Source organism: Hippoglossus hippoglossus, chromosome 2, assembly GCF_009819705.1.
Source record: "Hippoglossus hippoglossus isolate fHipHip1 chromosome 2, fHipHip1.pri, whole genome shotgun sequence".
Taxonomy (NCBI): Eukaryota; Metazoa; Chordata; class Actinopteri; order Pleuronectiformes; family Pleuronectidae; genus Hippoglossus; species Hippoglossus hippoglossus.
In genome coordinates this window covers 9,013,849-9,038,997 of record NC_047152.1, presented here as the reverse complement: position 1 = coordinate 9,038,997, position 25,149 = coordinate 9,013,849, and the positions used below count along the sequence as shown (strand labels likewise).

General features: G+C 46.8%; 1 protein-coding gene across 3 annotated transcripts in view; it reads right to left on the bottom strand.

Annotated features, from left to right (window-relative positions):
* The window catches only part of LOC117774065 (aryl hydrocarbon receptor-like), a 51,490-nt gene that overhangs the window by 3,383 nt on the left and 22,958 nt on the right, over positions 1-25,149 (bottom strand). The window contains exons 3-11 of one of the 3 annotated variants that reach the window (XM_034606115.1): positions 5,801-6,000; positions 5,100-5,189; positions 3,204-3,330; positions 2,992-3,128; positions 2,704-2,906; positions 2,498-2,607; positions 2,247-2,388; positions 673-1,967; positions 134-612 (exon numbers count right to left, since the gene is read on the bottom strand). In XM_034606115.1, the coding sequence (XP_034462006.1) occupies positions 134-612; positions 673-1,967; positions 2,247-2,388; positions 2,498-2,607; positions 2,704-2,906; positions 2,992-3,128; positions 3,204-3,330; positions 5,100-5,189; positions 5,801-6,000 (2,783 nt within the window). Of the gene's footprint in view, positions 1-133; positions 622-672; positions 1,968-2,246; positions 2,389-2,497; positions 2,608-2,703; positions 2,907-2,991; positions 3,129-3,203; positions 3,331-5,099; positions 5,190-5,800; positions 6,001-25,149 lie in introns of all 3 variants that reach the window. The other 2 variants (XM_034606123.1, XM_034606131.1) reach the window with 2 other exon arrangements.

Here is a 25,149-nt window from a genome sequence, read left to right as displayed (position 1 = left end):
AAAGAAACATCACAACTAAGAGTCAGTTGAAATGTTACATGTTCATAAAAACTACAATAAGCAGATGTTTTAAAAAGGAAAGTACAGATCTGTGAGATTAAACCTTCTCCTGAAAACAGAAACAGATTCTTACCTGCGTCTGTTCACTGAAGTTAAGATACTGCTGTTGCTGCACCAACAGGCCGTTCAGGTCCAGGACGGCGGGCATTTGGCAGGACAGCGCCGCCTCATCGGGGTTTGGTAACGCCGGCATCCCCAGCACAGAGCCTCCTCCCTGGTAGAAGCAGGCGGGCTGGGAGAGGATCTGGCTGTTGCTGGTTGCGTTCATCTGCTTGCAGGAGTTCACCTGACCGAGGGGCAGTCCGTTCACAGGCACAGACACGGGGGCGTTACCGAACATACAACTGCTCGAAAGTGCCAGAGGCGGCAGCGGCTCCAAGTCCTGCTGAACAAGAAACGGTACAGTGGGAGTCTCTGGTGTCCTGAACACCGGTCTGCCGTTGAAAGTGGTTTGCGGCGCAACGACTCCGGGCAGAGGATTCCTCTGAAGTCCTGACATTTGGTTGAGGCAGGCGCCCATTTGTTGGCGTCCACCGGACATGAGCTGCTGCTGCTGCTGCTGCTGCTGCTGCTGCTGCTGCTGCTGCTCCAGCTGCTGCTGCTGCTGCTGCTGCTGCTGCTGCTGCTCCAGCTGCCAAGACTGTCTCTGATTCTCACTGTTGTGTGTGTGAAGTGCAAAGTGGCCCTGCAAGCAGCTGGACGGGGGAGGACCTGCAGGGAAACCTGGTTCCTTTGAAATATTCTGGGTGTAAGTCTGAGCAAAGTTGTTGACTTGGTTGGAGTTTTGGACGGAGGAGTTCCATCGGTTTCCCTGAAAGTTGAACACAGGGTTTAACTTTCTGTCTCCGCTTTGGTCCTGGAGGCCGATCGGCGCGCCGGGCGTCCTCATCTGAACGTGGTTCGGCGCTTGGTTTGGGTGAAGCTGATTGGTCGGCCTGAACGCTCCGAGGTTGTTCTCCTTGGCAGCGACTTGTAAGCTCCTCAGTTCGTTCTGTGTCTGAACACAAGAGTCCGCCAGCGAGGGGTTGAAGGTCACCGGAGTGCCGAGGATGCCAAGACTGACAGGAGTGGGGAGCATCTGCTGGGAGGTGATCTGCTGAAGGGTGGGGCCGTTTAAAGCAGAAGACCCCAGCTGAGGAAGATCCATGTGGGTGAGTTTCATCGTCTCCAGGACCGGCGCCGTTTGTCCGTTCATCATCGGGCCTCCGTTTGAGATCAGCTGGCTCTGAGGCTCCAGGGGCCATCCGAAGTTCTGCTCCACAGCGAGGCTGGGGTCCGGGATCGGGTGGTCCAGAGTGGAGAAGGAGGCTGGGATGTCCAGCTGATCTGGCAGCTTGAACCCAGCCTCCTTCTGCAGCTGCTCCTCCACGTACGACAGGATGTCGTTGTTCAGGATGTCGTTCAGGTCCTCGCTCATTTCAGACGTGTTGGAGCTCATCCTCAGCAACATGGTCTCCCAGCTCTTGATCTCGTCGGGCTCCACGTCCAGCGTGCTGATCACGTCGCTGTCCCCGAGGATCTGCTGCAGCGTCTCCATCATGTCCTGAACCATGGCCTCCGACTTAATCAGATTCCCCGCAGGTTTGGGTGAGGGGTGCGGCCAGACGTCTCCGGGCACGCTGACGGTGGCGTGCGTGTCCTGGAAGGCGACGTCGTTGAGGGAGCTGATTGAATTGGGGTTGTGTTCACAGTAGATGGACTGGTCCTGCCTCAGTATGCAGCCCAGCATGGAGTTGGGGCTGACGGAGAACTCGTCTATTTTCCTCTGCTTCGGGGTGGAGCACATGTCGGACATCTCGGGCATGTCCACGGTCGGGGTGTTGTCGTACAGCAGCGCCTCCCCGGTGGCGAAGTTGAACGGCAGCTGCAGGCGTCTGAGATGTAGCTGTTCTTCTCCTTCTTCATTTCTGCAGAAAAGAGAAGAAAGACTGTTAAATGAAAACAATAAAAGAACGAGTCTAGTCTTCTGCTGTTTATTATTTCAAACTGAATATTGTGGATTTTGGGAGACGTTACAAAACAATTCATCCAAAAAAGTTTGAATTACTTCTAAGAAGCTGAAATAAGCAAATATTTCTGTTGGACTCAAAATAAAAATTGATAAAAGGAAATATTATTTATTTAAACAAGTAACAATTGTGGTATATGACGGGAAGTCCCCTCCGGCTCTTTGGTTGTGAACTTACGTCAGAGCTCTCTGCCGCGCCACGATGAAGTCCGGTTTCCCTCCTTTGAACACCAGCCTGGCGTTGGCCTGGACCCAAACCCACACCCCAGTTTTCTTCAGCAGCCTGAAAACGGTGAAGCCGCTTTCTCCGGTTTTCATCACTGGACAAGACAAAGGAAAACAGTCAGAGATCGTCACTGTCTGTCCATGAAAACCTATTTTATATATATATATATCTTTACAGACGTGTGGGTGTTTGTGGGAACTTACTTTTTATGTGGTTATCAGCGCAGTACATCATGTCTGCAGCGTGGATGAAGTGGTAGCCTGAGCCCCTGGTGCACAGCTCTGTCTCACTGTACCCTAACACCACCTTACCCCTGTGGACAAGAAACACAACAACATGAGAGACTCAGATTCTCAGTGATTTCCAGATGTGTGGGTCAGTGTGTGTGTGTGTGTGTGTGTGTGTGTACCTGGTGTCGATGCCCATGGGCGTGAAGTCAAGCTGGTGCTTGGTCTGGAAAATGAGCGTCTTGGTGCGGATCTCCAGGATGGACGGCGGCTGCAGTGGCGTGGCGATGGCGAACAGAGCGAGCTGCGGGGGAACCAGCGTCCCGTTCTCCGACAATCGGTTCTGACCGTGGAGGAACTTCAGGCGGCCGCGGAAGTTCAGGGCCTGAAGACGGGCACGAGACAAGTTCACACACAAACAGAGGCCAGGATGAAGACGTGCGATCTTCTACGTAATTGACGGCGGTTACCAGGAAGCCGGAGGAGTTGTCGAGGAGGCAGCGGAACCGACAGCAGAAGTTCCTCTCCAGGAAGGAGGAGTTCTCCGGCGGGATGGCCTGGGGGTCGTAGTTCATCACGCCGGTGGTGATCTCTGCAGAGTTCTCACCTGTAAACGTGATATTTACATCGTTAGGGACGTGGCGTTGAAGCCGGTGTCGGCGTTTCTCTTATGGTCACTCACTGGGACTGTCTGCGCCGCTGTCCGATTGGCTGGCGTTGGGCTTGAGGGCGAAGTGCAGCTGTCGTCTGAACAGAGCTCGGTCGTCTGTGTGGATCAACTCGAAGACGCTCTGATGGACGACGTCCGACTGAAAACACAAATTACTCATACGTTAAAATATTCTTAATACAAGTTCATTATATTTTGTTTGGTTTAACTGTGAAATGGTCGTGTTTGCGTGAGTCTGACAAATAAAAGTCCCTCACAACTTCACACAGAGGCTTTAAAAACAAAAAAATCCAACCTTATTTCTCATTATCAAGTAGATGTGACCTTTGCATGTCAGAGAAAATCACGTGACTCCTCCTGAGAGGCTAAGTGACGTCTCTGTCTTTCACCACTGGCTCTTAGCGGCGAGCACATGCGATCATAACAAATGTTAAATAATGGAATCGCAGCCTGTGTGTGTTGGCGCACGTGTTTCAGACTGGCCCTCCTCCAGGCCGCCCTCAGTCCTCGGCTGGGTGGCGAGCGCCATCCTGACCCGTGTTTGCGCTGGCGAGCTGCGTTCAGGACCGATGATGTGAGTGTAAACACACCGCAGCGGGGAACAATGCCCCGGCGGATGAATGCCACTGATTTAAGGCTGGAAAACACAGAGACCCTGTTGTGCTCCAGGAGCGAGGTGCTGAGTGAACCACACCTCGCCGCTTGTTCTCTTACCCAACCGATGACAAACAAACCAGAGACAAAACCCGCCCTTGTCGGCGGAGCTGAAAAATGGCTTCTCCGAGTTCAAAACACGCCTCAAGTCTGGATTTGTCAGCACGAGAGGTCTGTGAGTTGTTGTTTTTAAATCACTGCCTCAAATACCTCAGAGCTAATTTCACGTTTCATCTCCTTGAAACTCAAAGTAAAGTACAAACTGCACATTGGCATCGACAAATCAGTTTCATCAGTTTCCTCTTTTTCTATCTGCGGTGCGATCTCGCCCGTCTGCTCTTTATCTGCAGCTCGTTTCTTCTTGTCCCCGCTCTGTAACTGCGCTCAGAGCCGCTCTATAAATAAAGTTTATAACGGTGGTAAACAGCCGAAGCAGCTGGGGAATCGTTTCCTTCCCTGATTAGCATCCTGACTTCACATCGCGTCGTGGAAAAGCTGCGACCTCTAGCTTTTTATCCTCCCACGTGTTACGATGTGTTATTTTAAAAGGAGCAATACAGGGTTTTTTAAATGTTTTAGCTCTTTAGTCTCCGTTTTTTTGTCAATGCAACGTTTACAAAATGTTTATGTTGTCTTCTTCTCTGTTTCCTGATGTTTATAACTTGCTATTTTTGTCTTCCAGGTCTGAATCACAGGAGGAGGAACGTGTGTGTGTGTTTGGAGACAGTCGCAGCCTCTAACGGACTTAAAAAGAACAAGATGTTCACTGTGACAGACTCCAATCTGTGCGAGTCGACTGTTCTTGTGCACGAACATGAAGTGAAAGTCGCTGCTTCACAGACAGTAGGAAACCTGCAATCTGTGCAGCGCTCTGATCTTTTCAAAAGGACGTTTTATGAGGAACAGCAGAGTTCAGGAGGTCGACGAAGTGAAAACACAATGATGTGCAGGGACGAGTTATTTCCGAGACCAGGCTCGTCCTCCTGCGGTCGGAGCGTTTCTAATAAACATGTTCGACAGCATGTTTTCCTCACATGACCTCGAAGCAGACACAAGATTTCTATTCAAAACAAATCACCCAAATATGCGCGATCAATTCTAAACATCTCCACTCAGCAGAATCTCTGAGAAACAGACTCTCATGTGTTTCTTGTCCAGAGGGGGAAGTGGGTTCAAGTTACAGTAACACAGAGCTGAGCATAACTTCCTCAACCCTGAAGAAGAACTGCCGACTCTGGCTGTTGGTGCTTTTACCTGGTGGAAGCCGAGGAAGTCCTGGATGGTCGGGGACATGTAGAAGACGTAACCTTCAGCCGTCACCACCAGCACGAAGCCGCTCAGCGCCTGCGGACCAGAACACAACATCCTGTCAATTCAATAACGTTTTATTTGTTTACGGACAAACATGAAGAAGAATGAAGCCAATTAAAGACATTAAACTACAATAAACGGCCCATGTTAAATATCCTACTGCAACTAAAGTCGATAGTGAGATTTCATTCCTTTAAGTCTATAAATGTCATCGATCCACAGACGGCGTTTACAGATCCCATATCAGCTCCGTGTCGCTCTGCTCAGTCACTGTGGTCGTCCGGGCCGCGGCCGCACCAAACACGCTGGAGCTCCTCCGATCCAAACACATTTATTTTGGTTTCATCTGACCAGAGAATGTGCTGCCAACATTCATCCGGCTGCTTTTCTTCTCTTTGGCAAAGCTGAATCTTGCAGTTTCGTGCGGCGTTGAGAGGTTTTCTCCTGTGATTGGTGGCACGGCTCTTCCTGCACCCACTAACCTCGGCTCCAGCTGCGTTTCAGCTCATGTTCGGGAGCCGACAGAAGCTTTGACACGTCTCACGGTCACTTTGTTATCACGTGGGGCCGTGTTGCATCAGACAAACTAGTTTCAGTGACGCGGGACTCGTATGTTTCCCTGTAACCGTTTTATGAGGTGTTACCTGGAGCAGCAGGTCGCCCTCAGAGAAGCTGACTCCGTCCATGGAGGTCATCTGGGAGCAGAAGGGCGTGGAGGTGGAGGAGGAGGAGGAGGAGGAGGTGGTCGTGGAGGACGGAGTCAGTGCATTCTGGACTTTTCCCCCAAACATCAGGTTCCCGTCGCTCGTCCAGCTGGAGCCGCCCTGGCTCTTCTTCATGGTGGCTGGAGGTGAAGAGGAAGGAAACATGTCACACTTTGTACATTTGCAAAACGCAGAATAGGGAATTCATCATCATCATCATCATCATCATCATCATCAGAATCAATATTTATTTCTCGTCTTTCTGTTTTTTATTTATTTCACACAGGTTATGTCCTATTCGCATGTTTCGTCCACAACAACAAAAACAGGAAGTGAAACAAGTTTGAGAAACAACTTTTACTCTTGTTCACAACTCTCTGAAACAAGCGGAAACTGTTTTGTGCGACTGCAACATCGACTCTGCAAGCAGCTGAGTGACTCATCTGTTGAAATGAAAAGTGTGAAGTGAGAACAGCAGAAATAAGGAACATCTCTTCTCTCTATCAGGGCGGAGCTGCCTGATGTTTCCTGTCACTGACACTGTCGCTGAACCCTTCCTCCTCTTCCTCCTCTTCCTCCTCTGGCACCGATCGAGCGCTTCTCATCACCGGGAGAGAAAAATAACTGACCCCAGCAGCCGAAAATATCCTCTGAGAGGAAGCAGGTGGACCTGAACAATTCAGATGACGATGGAGTGATGAGGAGGAGGACGGACACATTTATGGAGCCAAATGATTTGTCTGAACATTTTATTTTTCCTGTGCTCTTCTTTTCCGGGATTAGAGTCATTTCTTTATCAAATCTATTCTCAAAATGTCCGACTCTTTGGTGGGAAGTCAAAGGTACAAGTGTGAAGTATTTCAATCAGCCCTCAAGGTCACAGCGACCTTGAGCTTTGACCTTTGACCACAAACATTTGATCATTCCATCCTAGAGCTCCACTGAACGTTTGTACCCAATTTGAAGAATTTCCCTTGAAGCTTTTCTCGAGATATTGTGTTCACAAGACGTGGACGTGAGGACAGAAAACATACTGCCTCCGGCCACTGGGTGTCGCCGGCGGGGACGATGCACCGTGACAATCTTGTTTTTTAAAGTTACTAAAATTAATACGCTGCGATAACATGTGTAAAGTAAGACGTCTCTCTCTCTCTCACACACATACACCCACACCCACACCCACACACAGACACACACACACACACACACACACACAGACACAGACACACACACAGACACAGACACACACACACTCTCTCTCTCTCTGGGTGGAGGCTGGCTCAGCCCAGGCTAAACAAGGATAACAGGCAGAGCCACAAAATTACCCGTTGGCATTGGTGTTTTGTTTTTTTATTTCTTTCTGTGGACTGAGCTCAGCGGGGAGCCGCAGATTCTGGAAGACGAGACTTCGTGTGAAGTGGTCGACGGACGAGATCGTGGCCACGTGTGGACTTAATTCAAAATACTGGACAATAACTGTCAGATTAAAACTTATAGGAAGAATAGTTTGGTGCTGTTTCTGTAGGAAGCAAGTTATAAACCCATTACACGCATTGTGTTTGAATTTAGAACGACTTGAAGTGAGGTTTGTGTCACAAATAGACCTTTAAACCGAGGATGTTTTATTTAGAGGAACTTGATTTTATTCATGTCTCATGCAGAGAAAAAACAGGAAACCAGTGTGAAATGCTTGTTTTTATTCTGAGAACGTCCTCTGACATCTTGAGTGATCATCACTAAGATTTGTACGATTTTTACATTTTGACCTGCACTTTTTTCTTGTACTTTTTAGCTTCCTGGACGTGTCAGACTTTCTCAAACTGACAAGTTAAAGCAGAGTTTGTGCTTTAAACTCTATCCAGTGCATGCGGAGCAGCGGCAGATTAAAAGGACAGTTACTGGTAAAATATAAAAACGCAGAAGATTTATGGTTTTGCAACAGACTGGTAAAGACATTTCTTCAGTCGATGTGGTTTTAAATGTTCTTCTCGTCCGCTGCCGTTTCAAAACGATGGCTGACATGAGCGAGTGGAAAACGGTTTCATGTATTATTTATTTCAGTTTTGGAGCCTCTTTAATCAGCAGGGACAGATGGGAGACGTCAAGAAGTTTGATGTTTGAGAGCGAGAGCCTTTTATTTTGAAACCATCGTGATTCAGAGAGAAACTGTCATTTCTAATCTTTCATGATCTTTGAGGTTTGTGTCGAGGCTCAAATGTTCCCTGTTTTTTTTCTGCTCGCTGCTGCAGTGAAACTTCACGTTCAACAGAGGACAACAATATTTATTTCTACATTTCTAGGCTCCAGAGATTCAGTATGAAGACACACTCAATCCAAGGGCTTTATTTAAACCAAACAATCCTGATCTTTTAGGAGCCTCGGCACAAATCAAGCGTTCTCTCTCAACCTCGCATGAACTCGCTCTCGGTAATGAGTGTGAAGCTGTGACGCTGCAAACCCTGAGGCTTTTATATACGCCTGAAGACTTTCTCTCTTTTACCAACATACGGAATCGACTGAGCTCAAACTGCAGCTGTTTGACACACAGCACCACGGAAAGAAGGATGTTGAAAAGTCAAACAAATCTCTAAAATGTTGACACAAGTTTAAAGCTGCAACTAATAATCATTTTCTCTGTTATTAAATAGTCTTGTTTGGTCTATAAAAGAAATATATATATAAAAACAAAGCAATAATAGCAGTTTTACTGTGGTCTAAATATCATGCTTTTTATTTGAGATCGATTTAAACCGCATCATGCAAACAACAATCTCCTGCAGGCAGATGAGGGAAATGCTCTGGTGCCACCACACGCAACTTAAAGACGTCATCACGAGCGTATGTGATCAGGCGATAGACAGAGCCCTCAACAAGAATGAATGTTCTAACTAATATGGTTTCCATATTAAATCATCAGAGGCCAGTTAGAGGTCGGCTGCAGGACGAGTTAATCATATTTCCCCAAAATGTCAAACTATTCGAATCGCGACATCCTGGTCGAGCCACATGAACGAAGCGACCACATGAACTGGTAAATATGATCAGAAGACAGTTTGTCGGGGCTGTAAAAGAACCAAGAGAATCTGGTAGAAAAAGACAGAAACATGCAACAAAGGAACAACTAAACCAGATGGGTCGGTTCGACACCAGAAAGCAGAGCTGGAGGAACTTTAGCACCGTGGTTAGAACTGGACACACGCTCTGTGACTTCCTGCGTGAGGAGGACCAGGTGGAAATACATTTCAAAAAGACAGCATTCACACAAAGGTTGATGCGAGAGGACGCCGTGCCAGGAAATGCAAATTCTGCGGCTGTTGGTTCGACGTTTGCAGAAGAATTACAGAGCGCGAGCTGCTGGATTGATCATAAAAATATAGAAGGGAACACGTAATCTGAGTTATGGAACCGTTGGAACAAATTCTGCTGGAGAAAGAAAAGAAAAACGAGGGTTTTGTTTTGCTGAGACACATAAATCCACCAGTTAAAGAGACGGAGAGAAAAAAAACATTCAGTATTTTATTTTTTATTACACTGAGATGCCCTCTCGTGCTGATTTACACCGCTGTCTGTTTGATTTACTGTGATTAATGGTGCTGCATACCGCTCACATTCCCAAAGCTTTGTTTCACTGGTTCCACACATGTTGGCGGACGGCCACCCCGAGAGCTCAGGCTCCAGAAATCCTATTACTGATGCAGCAGCAGCAGCGAGTTAAATACAAGGGAAAGAAAGTTGCTTTCAGACAATTCTCCGACTCCGGAGAATCGCCTGGAATTTTCCAGAGGAGCTCGATGTGAGGACAGAAATCAGTTGCTCCGGACATTGTCCAGAACGCACAAACCAAGACAGAGGAGCACTCGCCCGACGCCTCTTTGCTAAAAGACTTTTGCTTCTCAGCTGATGATCAACTCCTTCGGTGGAAACTTTATCCAAAAAAGCTGCAGAGGGACGTTTCGTTACACACAGAAAGGTTTTAAAAATCTGCTCACGATCGTCTACGTGTCGATGAAAGCGTGAAAACCTCCCGTCTTTCTGATTCCGAACCTGTGGTGATTTCCCCGTCATGTGTTGTGAGTTGTGTCAACATGCGAGCTTGAGTAACAGCTTCATGTTAAAACAGACTCATTGTTAATCCCATGCTCCTTCACTCCCCCCCCCCCCCCCCCCCCCCCCCCCGCGCGCTGCCAAATGTTTTACTGCTCCCGCGACGCGCTCGGCTCAGACTTTAACGTGATTTATGGCGAAGCACAACAGAGCCAATGGATTTCATGCAGTCTCACATTGCAAATTTAAATACTGAATCCTCTTTTCTTCTGCCGGCCAACGGCAACGCCACAACCTGGGTTGTTTGCTCAAGAGATCCCACGGCTAATAATAATAATTATCAACAGTAATAATACATAATAAATCCAAAAGACAGCCTGTATGCACACACTAACCTGAGCTCAGAGATCCTGACAGCCTCTCATTACATTGGAGAGAGAGATACTGTATTTTAGAACCAGAATGGCACCAGATATCACACATTCATAAATATCAGTCCTCTAAATAGGCCTGAGTTTTTATATAACATCTATTATTCCATATAAAATCAATAAAAACGCTGATTCAGATCAATGCCTATATTTTATTGCCTTGGCCCGTGTTCCACCAGGTTTCCTGGAAATTCGCTCAGTACTTTTTGTGTAATATGGTAATAATACTAAGACAGCAGGTTTTATCACCAATTTCTACATCATTCTTCTGAATTCTTTTACATCATATCCTCGAGGATCCTCTAACCGAGATCCGCTCTCTGACTAAACCTGTGAAATCACCTGGTGATGTGCAGCGACACCTGGTTTGACTTCTCTTCTGTAACCCGACCGCACACACACACACTCATTCGAGATGTAGGAGTGACGGACGGCGCTTACACAGAATATCATTCGTCAGCAGACGACACCTGGGGACTAGATTTAAAAAAACACTCCTCCACCGGAAGAAGAAGTGACATTTACGGTCATTAAAAGTGACGAAGGTCCGAACAGAAACTGAACAGGACCCAACTTGAGCTAAATGAGACACTTCAACACTGTTTGCAGATCTGGATAATGATAACAAGTGCAAATACGAAACAGTCGTGCATATGCATAAACAAACAACATGTGGTGTGTGGGTTGTTAACAAATATTGAGTTAAGATGTATGTTACCCAAAACTAGACACAAGAATTTTGAAGAGTGTACGTCTTTGTCTTTGGTTTCACTGTTGCCTTTCTGTGGTTTTGGTGTAAGTGTGTGATGGGGGGGGGGGGTTTGTACGGGCATGCCCGGAGTTAGGCGTCTGACGCACACTCGTATACACTCATAGCCGGAGGCGATCTGGTTTAGTGGTTGAGCATCACAGTGCAGGAACAATGAGATATTTTAGAACCGAGGGGAGATGGTGAGAAAGAAGTTTGATTAAGATAAGGCCGACGAAATGAAAGAGGCGTGGGAGGTATAAATAGAGAAAGTACGACACAAAGGGAGAAAGAAGAGACAAAAAAAGACAAGCTGGCTTCTAAAGGAAAAATACTAATTATTCTGAAAGAAGTAACCAGACAAAAACTACATAAACAAAGACAGAAAACCTGAGAGGGCCGACGTAGGTGCCCTGAGGGACTTCCAGGCTGCTTTCTGACATGGTGAATAAAAACCACTTCATTTACCCCCCTCTACCCTGAGTGTGGAGGTTTAACAGGGAACAGCTGACTCCTACCAACCACCAGAGCCCTCATAAAACAGGAGAAACCCCCAGAACCACCACCACAGCCCCCTCCACCTCTCCTCCTCCCATGTCTTCACAAGGAAGACGAGGCCCTGAAGCGCTCAGTCCGTCCCACTCCCCAGTTTCGTTTTCTGATCAAAAAGCGTTACCAACAAAGCCTGTTTATTCCAAATGCTCTTGTGGTTCCACGCTGGACTTTAATGGTGCTCAGATGTCCCGACAGTGAGTTTACAGGGTTGTAAAGGAGCTAAAAGTGCTTTAAGAGAGTTTGAATATTGACATGATGGAGACCTACCTAAACGTTGGAGTGCAGCTCGGGCCAAACCTTTCCCGACTGAGCCGGAGAGAGAATTAGCTGAGCCGGACCCGAGACTGATGTTTTGCCAGATTACAGGCATGTGCAGATCCTGCCAACATGAACCTGAATATTCATTGGCACTGTATTTAAGACCTAATACGTCATATTTGAACATATTTCAGGTTATTGAACTTGAGACGGTTTAAGGCCCTTTGGAAACCCTGTTATAGAAAATAGATCCTTAATGTGGAACCTTTTTATTCTCGGTAAGGACAAATAAAAGCGGTGCACACCCGTAATCAAACCCACAACGTGGCAAATCCTTTTGGGCTGGTGCGAGCCCCTCAACCCACCTCCCCCCCCTCTCTCTCTCTATCATATTTATCATATTTGCGAAAACACCCGCCCTCCTTCTCTCTCTCCTCCCCCTCCGATCCCTCCATCTCCCAACACCCGCTCTCTGAAGCACTTTGTGGTTTCTCTCCACTTTGAAACCCAAGAGCTGAATGGAGTCATTGTTCTTCATCGCTTTGGACTGCAGCAGGATGGAGGAGGAGGAGGGAGGCGGGGGAATGTGTGTGTGTGTGTGTGTGTGTGTGTGTGTGTGTGTGTGTGTGTGTGTGTGTGTGTGTGTGTGTGTGTGTGTGTGTGTGTGTGACAGGAGATCAGCATCACAGACACTCATGCTCTCTCTCTCTCTCTCTCTCTCTCTCCCTTTCACTCTCAGCAGTGCTCGCTCTCCCTGTGATCCTCTCGCTGCAGGTTTGGACATGAGCGGTGAGCGGGACTTCGAGCGGCACAGAAAAGGCCTTGTCTGGTTTGGAAATGGAGAACGGGTTTCGGATTCGAACGCTGCCTCCATTTGCTCTCGGGCTTTAAATCATCTCTGTGTTTTTAACGTGTATCATCTGTTGTCTGATCTGTGTCGTTTCCTGTTTTTCTGCCGTGGCTTTGATCAGGGACATTTCGCTCAGTTTGGCTCCCACACAGCGCAGACCACATGTAATACACACTGGAAATAAAACACACTTCACCCCCTGTAGTGGGCGCTATCACACACTGTCGCAGTGATGTGCAACCGGCCACACATTTACAACTGTCTATATGTACAGATATGTCAAAGATTACAAAGGAGAAATGAAATAATGTTTTATTAAATTCTGTGAAAGTATATTTTTAGCTTAAAATATAATTTGCACTGATTATTTATGAATCAATCAATCTGAGGATGACAGGGCTCAGTTACTCCACATATTTGAAGCTAAAGCGAAAGTCGGATAAATGCAAGTAACAAACTTTTATGAGTCTCCACTTTACAAACTCACTCACAACACTTGTAAGTGATCAGTCATCCGAAGCCTTGTTTTCTAATCTTTCTCATCGCGCTTTATTTTCTTCCTTCACTGTTGTTGTTACTGCAACTTCCTTACAAACCACAACTATTTCACCGATGGCCGCGCCCCAACGACGAGCCCACACAAAGACAACAGCCCGACCACGGGAGAGTAAATACAAACGATTATTACCCAGAAGCCTCAAGTTGCAGGAAACTTGGCCAGTTGGGTGTTAAATTATGTCCAGAGAAGTGTTTTCTGCAGAACATCATGACGTCGCAGTGACGTTCACCTTGGACCTTTTGAATAAATATATGTGTCATCCCTTTTTTGTCATAATTAGTGCATGAATTCTTGAGTTATAGCCAAAACAACCTGTTTTGTGAGGTCAGCGATCTTGAACTTTGAAGAAATTCCTTCGAGGCATTTCGGAGTCATCGAGTTCAACAGAGCGAGACAGACAGACGGACAGAAAACATAACGCCTCCAGTCCACGCCGCTGTAGCAGCGTCAGACCTCAGGGTTTAGATTCATATCCATGGATCTTCTGTCTTCAGGCTGTGTGGTAACTTCCAGTGCTGTCGCTTCTCTGACTGATGATTCCTGCGCTCAGCTGTTTCCTGAATAATCCGCCAAACACACGGAGTTGTCCCTGTCACCTGACTCTCGCTGACAATGTGGTTTTAACACAGCGGAGGTCATCTTTTAACAACCATTACAAAGATATTCAGTTTAAATGTAGAGGACCAGTGTAAATACTATGACAGCCCCTAGTGGCTGACTACAGTACAGCGTATTTATTATACTCCTTTTAATGCAAAATAAAATCTGGAATAAGAAAAGTCCAACATGTGAAAACGCATTTATATTTTACAATGCATGGTGCTTGAACAGTTAACCACACACACACACACACACTTTAACCTGCTGACCTTTGACCCCTTGCATGCAGCGATAAGGCAGAGTCTGGAGGAGACGTCTCAAAGTTTACATTCCTCTGTCTGAAGGGCAGGTTGCTCTGAGGTGATACTGCACACAACCTAGTCCCCCCCCCCCAACACACACACACACACACACACACACACACACACACACACACACACACACACACACACACACACACACACACACACACACAGAGAGGGATCATACCGATCACTCATTAAATAGAAGGACAACCCGAGGAGTTCATCTGCAGAGTTCAGGGGAAAGAAACACTGAACTTCTGTGTTTCATTTGATCGAATGTGGACAAATTTACTGTCACACTGACGAAGATCCAGGTGCGATTAACAGCTGTGGTTATGTTCCTTCCGCCGACTGGTCTAGTTTCACTTTCTACAGGTGTACCTGACATATTTAATTCACAATAAGAGGAGCCCCTGACCTTGACCTTGACCTTTGACCACCCAAAGTCTACTCAGTTCCCCCTTAAGGCCAAATAAGCTCCTGTAACAAATTCAAAGAAATTCCCCCGAAAGAACGAAAGAAAGAACGACAACAAAGTCTAGAAGCTCAGGAAGGTACTTTCTTTAACACAACAGATGGAAATACGGCTAATTTACTGTAATTCACACACACACACACACACACACACACACACACACACACACACACACACACACACACACACACACACACACACACACACACAGTCGTTGCGTGCAAACTTTCAACCCCTGGCATCCTGAGCTGAGAAAGGAGAGGAAGGAGGCCGGCGGAGGAAAAGACAAGGAGAGAGAGAGAGAGAGAGAGAGAGAGAGAGAGAGAGAGGAAAACATTCAGCGTGATTATTGTGTGAAAGAACACACACACACACACACACACACACACACACACACACACACACACACACACACACACACACACACACACACACACACACACACACACACACACACACAATGGCGACGGCTGCCAAAGCCTCTTGATGCCTTTACTGGCTTTTGGGAGGTTTGCATGATTACATGTTCTCCAATTTGGGACTGCTAAATGTCATTATACAGTAGATACTGATGAGGGGGGAGGAGGGGGAGGAGGACGGAGATGGAAAAAGAAAGGAGGTAGAGAGGGGTGGAAGGAGATTTAGTTAGAGGGGGGAGGAAAGAAAGAGGAGGAAGAGGGGGATGGAAACAAGAGAGAGGTAGAGGGAGGAAGAGGGGTGAGGGGGTGTTGAGTAACAGCCAGTAATCTGTAATGGAGTTTGAAGCATAATGTAGCTCCGGTGCTCTTATCGCTGTCGTGCCATGGACCCATTGAGGACAGGAAACCACTGCCCCCCCCCCCCCCCCCCCCCCCCGACACACACACATACACACACACACAGTAATCAAGCTGGAAGTAGTGGGAAAGGTTATCTTCATATAAACAAGTAGCCATCTGCACCAAACCTGGTTTAAAATGTACAAATTGCAGTTTAAATACAGTCTAATATACGCGTCAACATGCTCCAGGTACCATGTATCCACAGAACAAGTACACAAGTGTCCCCGCGGACACCGAACACATAAACATGGTCAACGTGAACGTCCTCCTCCTGCGTCTGCACCACACTCAGAAACATTTCAGTCCTCCGTCCAAACCCACACGACTCCTGTCCAGTGCCGCAGCCCAGCCCCCCCCCCCCATCAAAAAGAGAAAAGCAGCAGATAATTTGAAATAATAATGAGCTCATGCCCGGGAATTTGCAGGAGGGCACATTTCAGCCTCGCACTTAACCTCCATTCATTAATTCTCTCCCTGCGGCCGTTTGTCTTGATCCAGAAACGTGGCGACAACTTCAAGTGTCGGCGGGAGCAGCTTCTCCGCCGCTTGTTGTTGCCGGTGGCAGCAGTGGTGCTGACCCAGTGGAGCCTCATTACTGACTCTGATTTATCTCCGTGGTGAAGTGAGCACAGAGGAGACAGAGGACAGTTATCATGAGTTTAGTTCTGACCGATGCAGTAATCGGCTGTTTCACTGTGATCTTCATCGGGTCAGGAACTTTTTCCACTAAGTTTTATAAACATGTGACCGTGTGCCAGCTTCTGAATGAATAAATCACGATACTTGGATACCAGTCAGTAAACCAGTAACAAAACTACTGAGTCAATAACCAGTCAGTCAGTACCTGGCAGAGCCGCTGCTTGTGGCCCTGAGTGCTGACTGACAGGCGCTCTCAGCAGCAGACAAGCTCGGCAGGCAGCCAGTGGAGTTGCGTGTCAAGAGTTTATTTAGACAAGAGAGAGAGAGAGAGAGAAGGAGAAGGAGAGGGAGAGCGAGAGAGGGAGAGAGAGAGAGAGAGAGAGAGAGAGAGTGAGAGAGTGAGAGAGAGGGGGGAGGGTAAGAGAGAGAGGGGGAGGAAGGGTAGAGAGAGAGAGAGAGAGAGAGAGAGAGGGAGGGAGAGAGGGAGAGAAGGAGAAGGAGAGGGAGAGAGAGAGAGAGAGAGTGAGAGAGAGATTGAGAGCCAGACAGAGAGAGAGAGAGAGAGGGAGAGAGGGAGAGGGTGAGGGGGAGAGGGAGAGAGAGAGAGAGAGAGAGAGAGAGAGGGAGAGGGGGAGAGGGAGAGAGAGAGGGGGGGGAGAGAGAGAGAGAGAGAGAGAGAGAGGGAGGGAGAGAGGGAGAGAGAAAGCAGTGGGGGGCAGGCTGTTCAAAGATGTTTTGCTCAAACCTGAGAGGTCTCACTTCTGTCAGAAATCAATATTGTATTTATATATATTTATAGATATGTATTTGACGCCTACTTTGACTTATTAGTGTGACCCATGGCCCATCCAATAACATGGAGATGGTTGGGTTTATGACCTATACTGCAACCAGCCACCAGGGGGCCATTGAAATATTTTGGCGTCACCATTCTCCAGCGTTGGCAAAGTCTGGATGTGAAACACTAACCTTGTATAAACTGTGTGTGTCTGTGTGAGTGCGCAATAACACACAGACACTTAAACAGCGACACGCAAGCAAAACCATATTAATTATGCAGATGTGCGTGTGTGTATAAACACAATAATCGTGCACACGTTTGCATTGTTTCCACCTATAAAACTGTAGATGTGCAAAAACATGCACAAAACGCACGGCCCAAAAATGACAGATGTGCTCTATTCTTGGCAGAGGTGTGTGTGTGTGTGTGTGTGTGTGTGTCTGTGTGTGTGTGTGTGTGTGTGTGTGTGTGTGTGTGTGTGTGTGTGTGTGTGTGTGTGTGTGTGTCTCATCATGTCAGGTTTCTTCTGCCAAACATTCTCTCTTTTGTTTCTCTCTCCCTTCACCTTATTTTCGCTCTCTCCTCTTTTTTCATTTCTCAAGGCTCTCGCCCACCTCCTCTCCCTGTGTGTGTTTTGAGTGTTAAATTTAATACAATATACATATATATATATATATAATATTATATGTATTGATCTTCTCGAGCTGTCCTGTCGTCCATCTTTATTTAGAGTCTATAGTTAGAGCAGTGAGTGAACTTATTTCATCTCTGTGATTGGATTTTGTCCCACAATGCTGCTCGGTAGTCGTAGATAATTGAACACTTGATTCATTTACAGATTAAATAAACTAACGTCAGATCAATCCTGATTAAAAACGCTCGTCCACTGAGGTTTTCTCGGTATCGCCGAGGCCGTCATTTGTCAGAAGAGTGAATCAGAGGAAAACCCAGCCGACCTCAGCAGCTTCCTGCCTCAGGTCGGCGGTGAAACCGAGTGGAGCTTCCGTACGATGACATCACGACGCCCTGATTCAGCCGTCCCCTCAACTGCAGGAGTCTTTAAGGTGGACGGAGAAGATGCAGTATGACTCAGATTACACGTTGATGCATTCAAATCAGGATTCTCTGGAAAGTTTGTTTACACAGAACGGACATTATGGAAATAGCTTCAAATAAAAAGTTCAAATATGCAAATCTTGGGTTTTTTTTAGACTAAAACTGTCTGAATTTGAAATTTACTTCAAGTCGTTTTCTCATGACATTTTAACTTGAAGAGCATCGGTTTCCTGTCAGTCTTCAAGGCGATCTTCTCACCACATCCCCTTTTTGGTTTGATGAGTTGAATAAAATGACACTATTAATAAAAGCATTAAACTTTTCCTCACTTTTACTGCAACGACTTCCCTGCAGAAATGTAAAAGTTTGAAACCATGACTCTAACGGAGTTCAATTAGATCAATCTGATGTAAAAAGGGTGGGAGACAGAGAGCCGGGTTTCCTTTAAAGTGTCGACTCTCAGAATAAAACACAAAGAAATCAAATGAATCATCACGTGAACAGACCTAAACCGTGAAAACCCTCACAGGTGACACCACGTGTTGCTGGTGCCACAAGGAGGAAGTGGTAGCACATGGCTGCCGCTGTGGTGACACACACAGAAATGCAAGTGATGGTTCATTATTTCCATCGCTGGTGTTAGACAGTTTCCTCCTGAAAGAAGCGACCGCGTCTGCAGACCTACACCTGCCCTGCCTCGTCTCGCACTGATCGCTCTTCGTCGTCTGTATGCAGAGGTTGTTGTTACAGCCGTTCAGCTTCTCTTTCTCAAATCCCCCTTAATGAAGTCTGAAATACCAAAGGGAAATACCAAAACCCATTAAAACCTCATCACTTCCTCTTTTATCTTTGTTTGAGGTAGAAACGGCCCAAACTTTCAGGGTGTGTTTGGATTTTGGACAAATCTCATCACTTGAAAAACAAAAACCCGCAATAAACCGGTTAATGAAAAGTTGAAACTGAGCCAGTGTGATGGTGCCAATGAGGATTTCAGTGAATTTCCGACACTTTAAGATCAGTTTGCCCAAAGCACAGAGTGAGAGAGAGGTTTCCAGACACACAGAGTGAAGTGAGAAGCTTCAGCTGGATGTCTGAGCTATCAGCTGCCGAACAGCACAGAGAAACAGCGCACTGATTAGGGATCAGTGTTGTGTGTCTGCCGTTTGCTCCCTGCAGCCTCGCCACACAATCAACTCCAGACCGCACATCTGCACAGCTGTGAATGACACGAGGGAAACCTGACCCACAGAGTCAATATTGGTCTTTTATTAAATATTAGATACCATCCACCTCTGGTCACAGCTGGAGGAAAGCAGGCGGGATAACCTGAAACCAGACGCTCCGCTTCTTATTGACCTAAAAAAGGTTTTCAATAAAACGACTAGTGAGCAGGACTTTAACAGCTCATGTTTCAGTTTAAGGAAACACTGGATACGTGAACGTTTTGTTTTACTGGGTATCAGTGGAGCATATGTGACGTCTGCAGCTTCAGTACAAACAAAACGCTGCAGCTTTAAGCTCCAATAATCCAGTTAATCACAGCAGATTTCCATCGTTTGCTGAACATGTTCACTTCAACACAGAGCAGGTTTGCAGCAGACGTGCAGCAGCTCCCGGTCAAATGAACTTCTCTCCTGGACTAGACTTCCTCCTTCTGAAGCCTCCCTCACATCTCACCTGTAAATCATCACATATTTAAAGATAATGTTTTAATAATCCAAAGAACTGGCTGTTGATTTTAGATTTAACTCTTTCTCAAACTCAAAGAAAGAAAGGTTCTGTGGGGGAAACACCTCGAAGATTGAAAAGGTAGAAAAAGAAGAGGAAGCAGCTGAAGTCTTCACCTCCGACGACATAATGTCTGAACCACGAGGACGTTCACTTGGTGCATCTGAACCTGGAGAACTGAAGGTGCTGATGCTGGCAGTGACACCATCATGATGTTACCACGGCAACCACCTGAAGTGCTTCATGCCCCCAACTGACAACACGCCCACGTCAGCCGCCGTCTACAAACCAATCAGAGTCAAGTATAGGTGGACGCAGCTGGTGATTCAGTGTACGTCTACATCCCTGATTCACTTCAAACAGACGACGTGAAGGAAACGTTGAGTGAATACGACCGTTTCCATTTATATGGAAACTTCTTTGCTCTTTAAATGCTGCTTTTCAAAAGTCTTTACACCTCTTTTCTCGCACACTAAGGTTTCAGACTGAACTGGAAACGTCAACATGTTGTGTTGATTGTCGGTCACAGTGAAGCCTCGGACACACTTGACACACACAGACACACACAGACACACACACAGACACACACAGAGCTGCAGTACATGTGAGGAGAATCTCAGAGTTACACATGTGAATGCAGACAAACAGGCCAGGTGGGTTTGTTCCAGCACGTCTGCAGGAATGTTACTCAAGTCAAAGTAAAAGTACTCAGTGACTCAGTACTACACTAACTACTGATACCATCACCCTTGTCTTCACAAAGGGAAGTAACGGCTCTGCCTCCAGAGAACTGCAGCAGAGGTCCAAACCTGCCAATGAGCAAGGCAGTGACTATATGTTCAGAAAATACAGTCTTATCTGAGGCAGGGGGAGTGAAGCTCCTTGAAAACGTCATTATTCATTCAGTTAATCTTTCTTTTTCAGAGCGTGTTAGTTTCTTTACATGATGTTTGTCCTGTTTTATCTTTTAAAAGTGTAAAACATCCGGTTTACGTTGTCTTAAAGTTGCAATAATCATCGTATTAGTGTTTAAGGGCATCGTACACGACGTGTTTTGTAATTTCTTCTTCTGTCTCTTCAAGAATCTTCGCATCTAAAGATCTAACTCCAAGAAACCATCTGAAAGTAAAGGAGGATGAACTGTGTGAACTGTGATCCGACTCTAACCAGCATCTGAAGAGCAAAGACACTTCTTCTGTCGACATCAAAGTGAAACCCAAACACCCTGAAGCTCCTCACTGCAACAGCTTCGCTCACAAGGCAGAACCAGAGCTTTCCTTTAATTATTATTGAGCAACGCACATTGGGAATTCATTTTCTTTTCCTAAATAGATTTATAGTGTTTTGGAATGAAACTCTTCCAATGTAAACTCTGGCTCGGCCTCTTCACGGAGCTCTCCCAACCTAAACAGAGCAAAGTGGGACCGGAGGCCAGCCGCTCGTCCCCAGACGCAGTGGCAGAGCCTCTGGATGGCATCAGAGCAGAATTAGGCTCAGGAAATCACAAGCCGAGCGTGACTCTGTGCCTGCGCTGTCAGTAAACACCGGTGGTTGAGGAGGAGAGGGGCCTGCATGTTGGCCGGGGATGGCATGGGAACGTTGCAAGGAAAGTTTGTTTTCCATCAGCGAGTCACAGACTCTGGAGATCCGTCGAGGTTTTCGCTCCGCAAGTGCGGGACCTCGTCCAGACCCACGTCACCGACTCCACGAACCACAATGGAAAGAAGTCTCCGGGACTTCACCGGCGTGTCCATCAAACGCAGGCTGAGCCGTTTGTGGCTCTGATGCATCACGGTCCAAGATAAATGTGCTCGGCTCACATCACACAAGACAAATCACTTTGCATTATCCGTTCATTTGTCCGGCCAACAGCAGAAAACTGACAAAACACAGAACGGCAGTAAATCCTTAACCCTTTGAATTGTTGAGTTCAGCGTGTGCGTGGTTTGTCTGTGAACAGGGCGGAGCCATCGTCCCCCTGACCGGCCCTGAGAGGAGTGAATGATTTCTGATTTGTACGTTAATCATCTGAGATCTCTCTCTCTCTCTCTCTCTCTCTCTCTCTCTCTCTCTCTCTCTCTCTCTCTCTCTCTCTTCACGTTTCCTCCGAGCGCTTGTGTTGATCCATGTCTGCCTGAGGTTTGGAAATCACTATAAGTTGATTAATCAATTAGACGATGAAATTAACCAGAAACTAATTTGATTGTCAATATTTACTTTATTAACTGTAACTGTGACTTGGAATATTTGTCTCATATCCTCAATATCAAGTTGATTGTTGACACTTTTAACAGTTTGCATTGTGACTTATAAAATTGATAAAAAATTGAACTTATCATTCCATCGTATCCTCCACATCCAGATGCACGACTCCTCACATGAAACGGGCAAACCTGCGTCTGTTTGGTTTAGTTTCTGGGCGACACCTCGCGACACATGAGCCACAAAATCTAATACGAGACACCGGATCAGTTGGTCTGAGCCGGGAATCTCTCACCTTCCCCTCCAGCGCGGCCGGGCAGGGCGACAGGTTTTATTTGTCGATCCCGACAGGCTCTTAAAAATACACAACACATGGCTAAAAATATTTCTGTCGGAGTGGACTGCCGCACACACACGGACGCTGAGGCTTCAAGAGCTCCGTCAGCTGCTGCCACACGAAGCCCAACAGGAAACACATGATAAGCTACCTTTAAACAGTCGGGGGGGGCGACTGCTTCATGTGTGTAATTGCCCTGCAGCTTGTGTGCATGTACACAGCTGCTCGCTCCACGGTTTATTGTTGGTGAGTTAAGGTCACTTTGACTAATTCATGATGGAAGCCAGACTTTTCCTCTTCTGCTGCAAAGGAACCACCTGTGGCAGGTTTGAGATCTGTGTCCGAGCTGAAAAATACACTTCACCTGATCATTTAAAACAGGTGAAGCGTTCGAAGGTGAATTTAATTCTGCGTTTGAGCCTCTCGTTCACACGCAAATCCCTAAAACTGGATTGTATTTACTATTTATTTATAGTAAAGTTAATGATTCAACTGTAAAATATGAAGCGTTCGATGACGACATCTTAGAAATCAGTGCCAATTTATTTAATACTTGCATCAGGAATCTTTTGATCCCTTAAGTCGGCACCAGCTCCCTAAAGCTCCAGGTTCTGCTTGTTTTCTTCACATCAGCACGTTAATGTGTTAATGACCAAACTGCTGCATCTGTGGCAAATTTCAGCTCCAAGGCAACATGTGGCTTTTGTTCAGATGTGGATAAAAACAGATTTTAAAAAACAGATCTCTTTGTGTGTTTTGTCCCTGATCGTGTCCTACTATTGATTTAATCATCTGAACTTATTTTTCTGCCGTGTCATAACTGAAACAGAATCTCTGACCCCAGATGAGTTTCACATGTGTTGGAGTTGTGTGTGTCCTGCAGGGCCACGAGGGGGTTAAACCCTCCGCAGTGTGTAGAGTGATTACACAGACCCAGTCATTGTTTTGGTGTTTGGGCCCAACAGCGAGGACGGCCATGTTTGTCGACATGTCTGAACCAGCTGGAGGGAGGCGCCGGCTCCTCTTTCATCTGCACCGGTTAGGTATGTAAACACGAGGAGCAGCGCTGCACACAATCTACCTGGAGTCACCGAGGACTGAACGTGTAAAGACACAGGACCAACGGATTCATTTTATATTTCATTATTGATTGAATTGAAGGAATTTCCTCATCACATTTGATGCACAGGGTTTCTGCAGAGTGGAGCCAGATCGGTGCCAGGAGACGGATGCATGGATCATTCAAGCATGCGAGAGTAAAGAACAGATTATTAAATTAAACTTCACCACCAAGGAGGTGATGTTTTCATCTGTATCTCTTATTAGCAGCACTTGAACTAATCATGGGTGTGATTAGTGGCTTTTCAGGATCATTCATTTCACTGGGTTAATAGTTTCCTTCCATTAATTATAATCCCCTGATGTCACGTGTGGATCGAATGTGTCACGGTGAATCCTGCAGCAACACGCCAACACCTACAGCCGGGGTTGTCTACTATAAACTGTCTCACACACACACACACACGAACACCCCCCCCTACAGCTGCTGCACTAATACCTGCGAGAGAGGTTTCAATTTCCTGCCGGAGCATTTGGATCGAACGGCTTCAGAAGTATGCAAACAGACACACACATTTGTCACCAGTGAACTCAGCGGCAACAGTTGGTGCGTTGCAGTCAAGGCCGGCGGCTGCTGGTGTCACCACGAAGCTACTGGTGTCACCGCGAAGCTGCTGGTGTCACCACGAAGCTCCTGGTGTCACCGCGAAGCTGCTGGTGTCACCACGATGCTGCTGGTGTCACCACGATGCTGCTGGTGTCACCGCGAAGCTACTGGTGTCACCACGAAGCTGCTGGTGTCACCACGAAGCTGCTGGTGTCACCGCGAAGCTGCTGGTGTCACCGCGAAGCTGCTGGTGTCACCGCGAAGCTGCTGGTGTCACCACGAAGCTCCTGGTGTCACCGCGAAGCTGCTGGTGTCACCACGATGCTGCTGGTGTCACCACGATGCTGCTGGTGTCACCACGAAGCTGCTGGTGTCACCACGAAGCTGCTGGTGTCACCACGATGCTGCTGGTGTCACCACGATGCTGCTGGTGTCACCGCGAAGCTGCTGGACGCTTCCTCCACTCAACGCTACTGACGAACTGCAAATCAGTTTGTGCTTTCAGCCTCGTTAATGTCCCATCTGCAGACAAGGAGGACGCAGGGAGGACGTGTACTGAACGCCACCTTGATTGATCAGGGAAACACTATGTCCAATTAGTAATCAATTACCTGTACCCATGCCAACAATCGTCCAATTAGTAATCAATTACTTGTATCCATTGCATCTTTTTCCGTGAGACAGTTTTCTGCTTTCCTTTGATCTAAATGGTTGGAACGAGACATTTAAAGACGTGGCCCCAGACTTCAGGAAAGAGACAGAGCCTAATTTGATCTCGACAGACGAACACCATCCTCTTTTATAGACTGTGACACCCGCTCCTATTCAGCAACGCTGCTGCTTAGTTTCCAGTGAGCTAATCTAAACCAATGACACCGCAGCCGAGAAATGTCCACTGACATCAGGAGCATCGCCGGGTTGTTATGTTAATGAGGAACTGAAAACATTTAGTCATGGATGAGGCTGAAAACGCTTCAAAAAACACAAAAGAAGCAAAAACAGATTTGGATCAAAGTAAAAGTAGTGAGCTGGAGCTTGAGCGCTGCCGGCTGCGTGTTGTGAAACTGCATGATGTCAAACGTCTCTGTGGAGATTTCACAAGACGTCTTCCTTTGTGTTCACATGAAAGCGACGCTGAGTCGTTCTCGCCGTGTCTCACACCTCTCAGCTCCGGGGAGACAGTTACTTTTTGCTTGTATGTAGTTTTGGTTTCTGGCGTCCGATCACAGTCGGT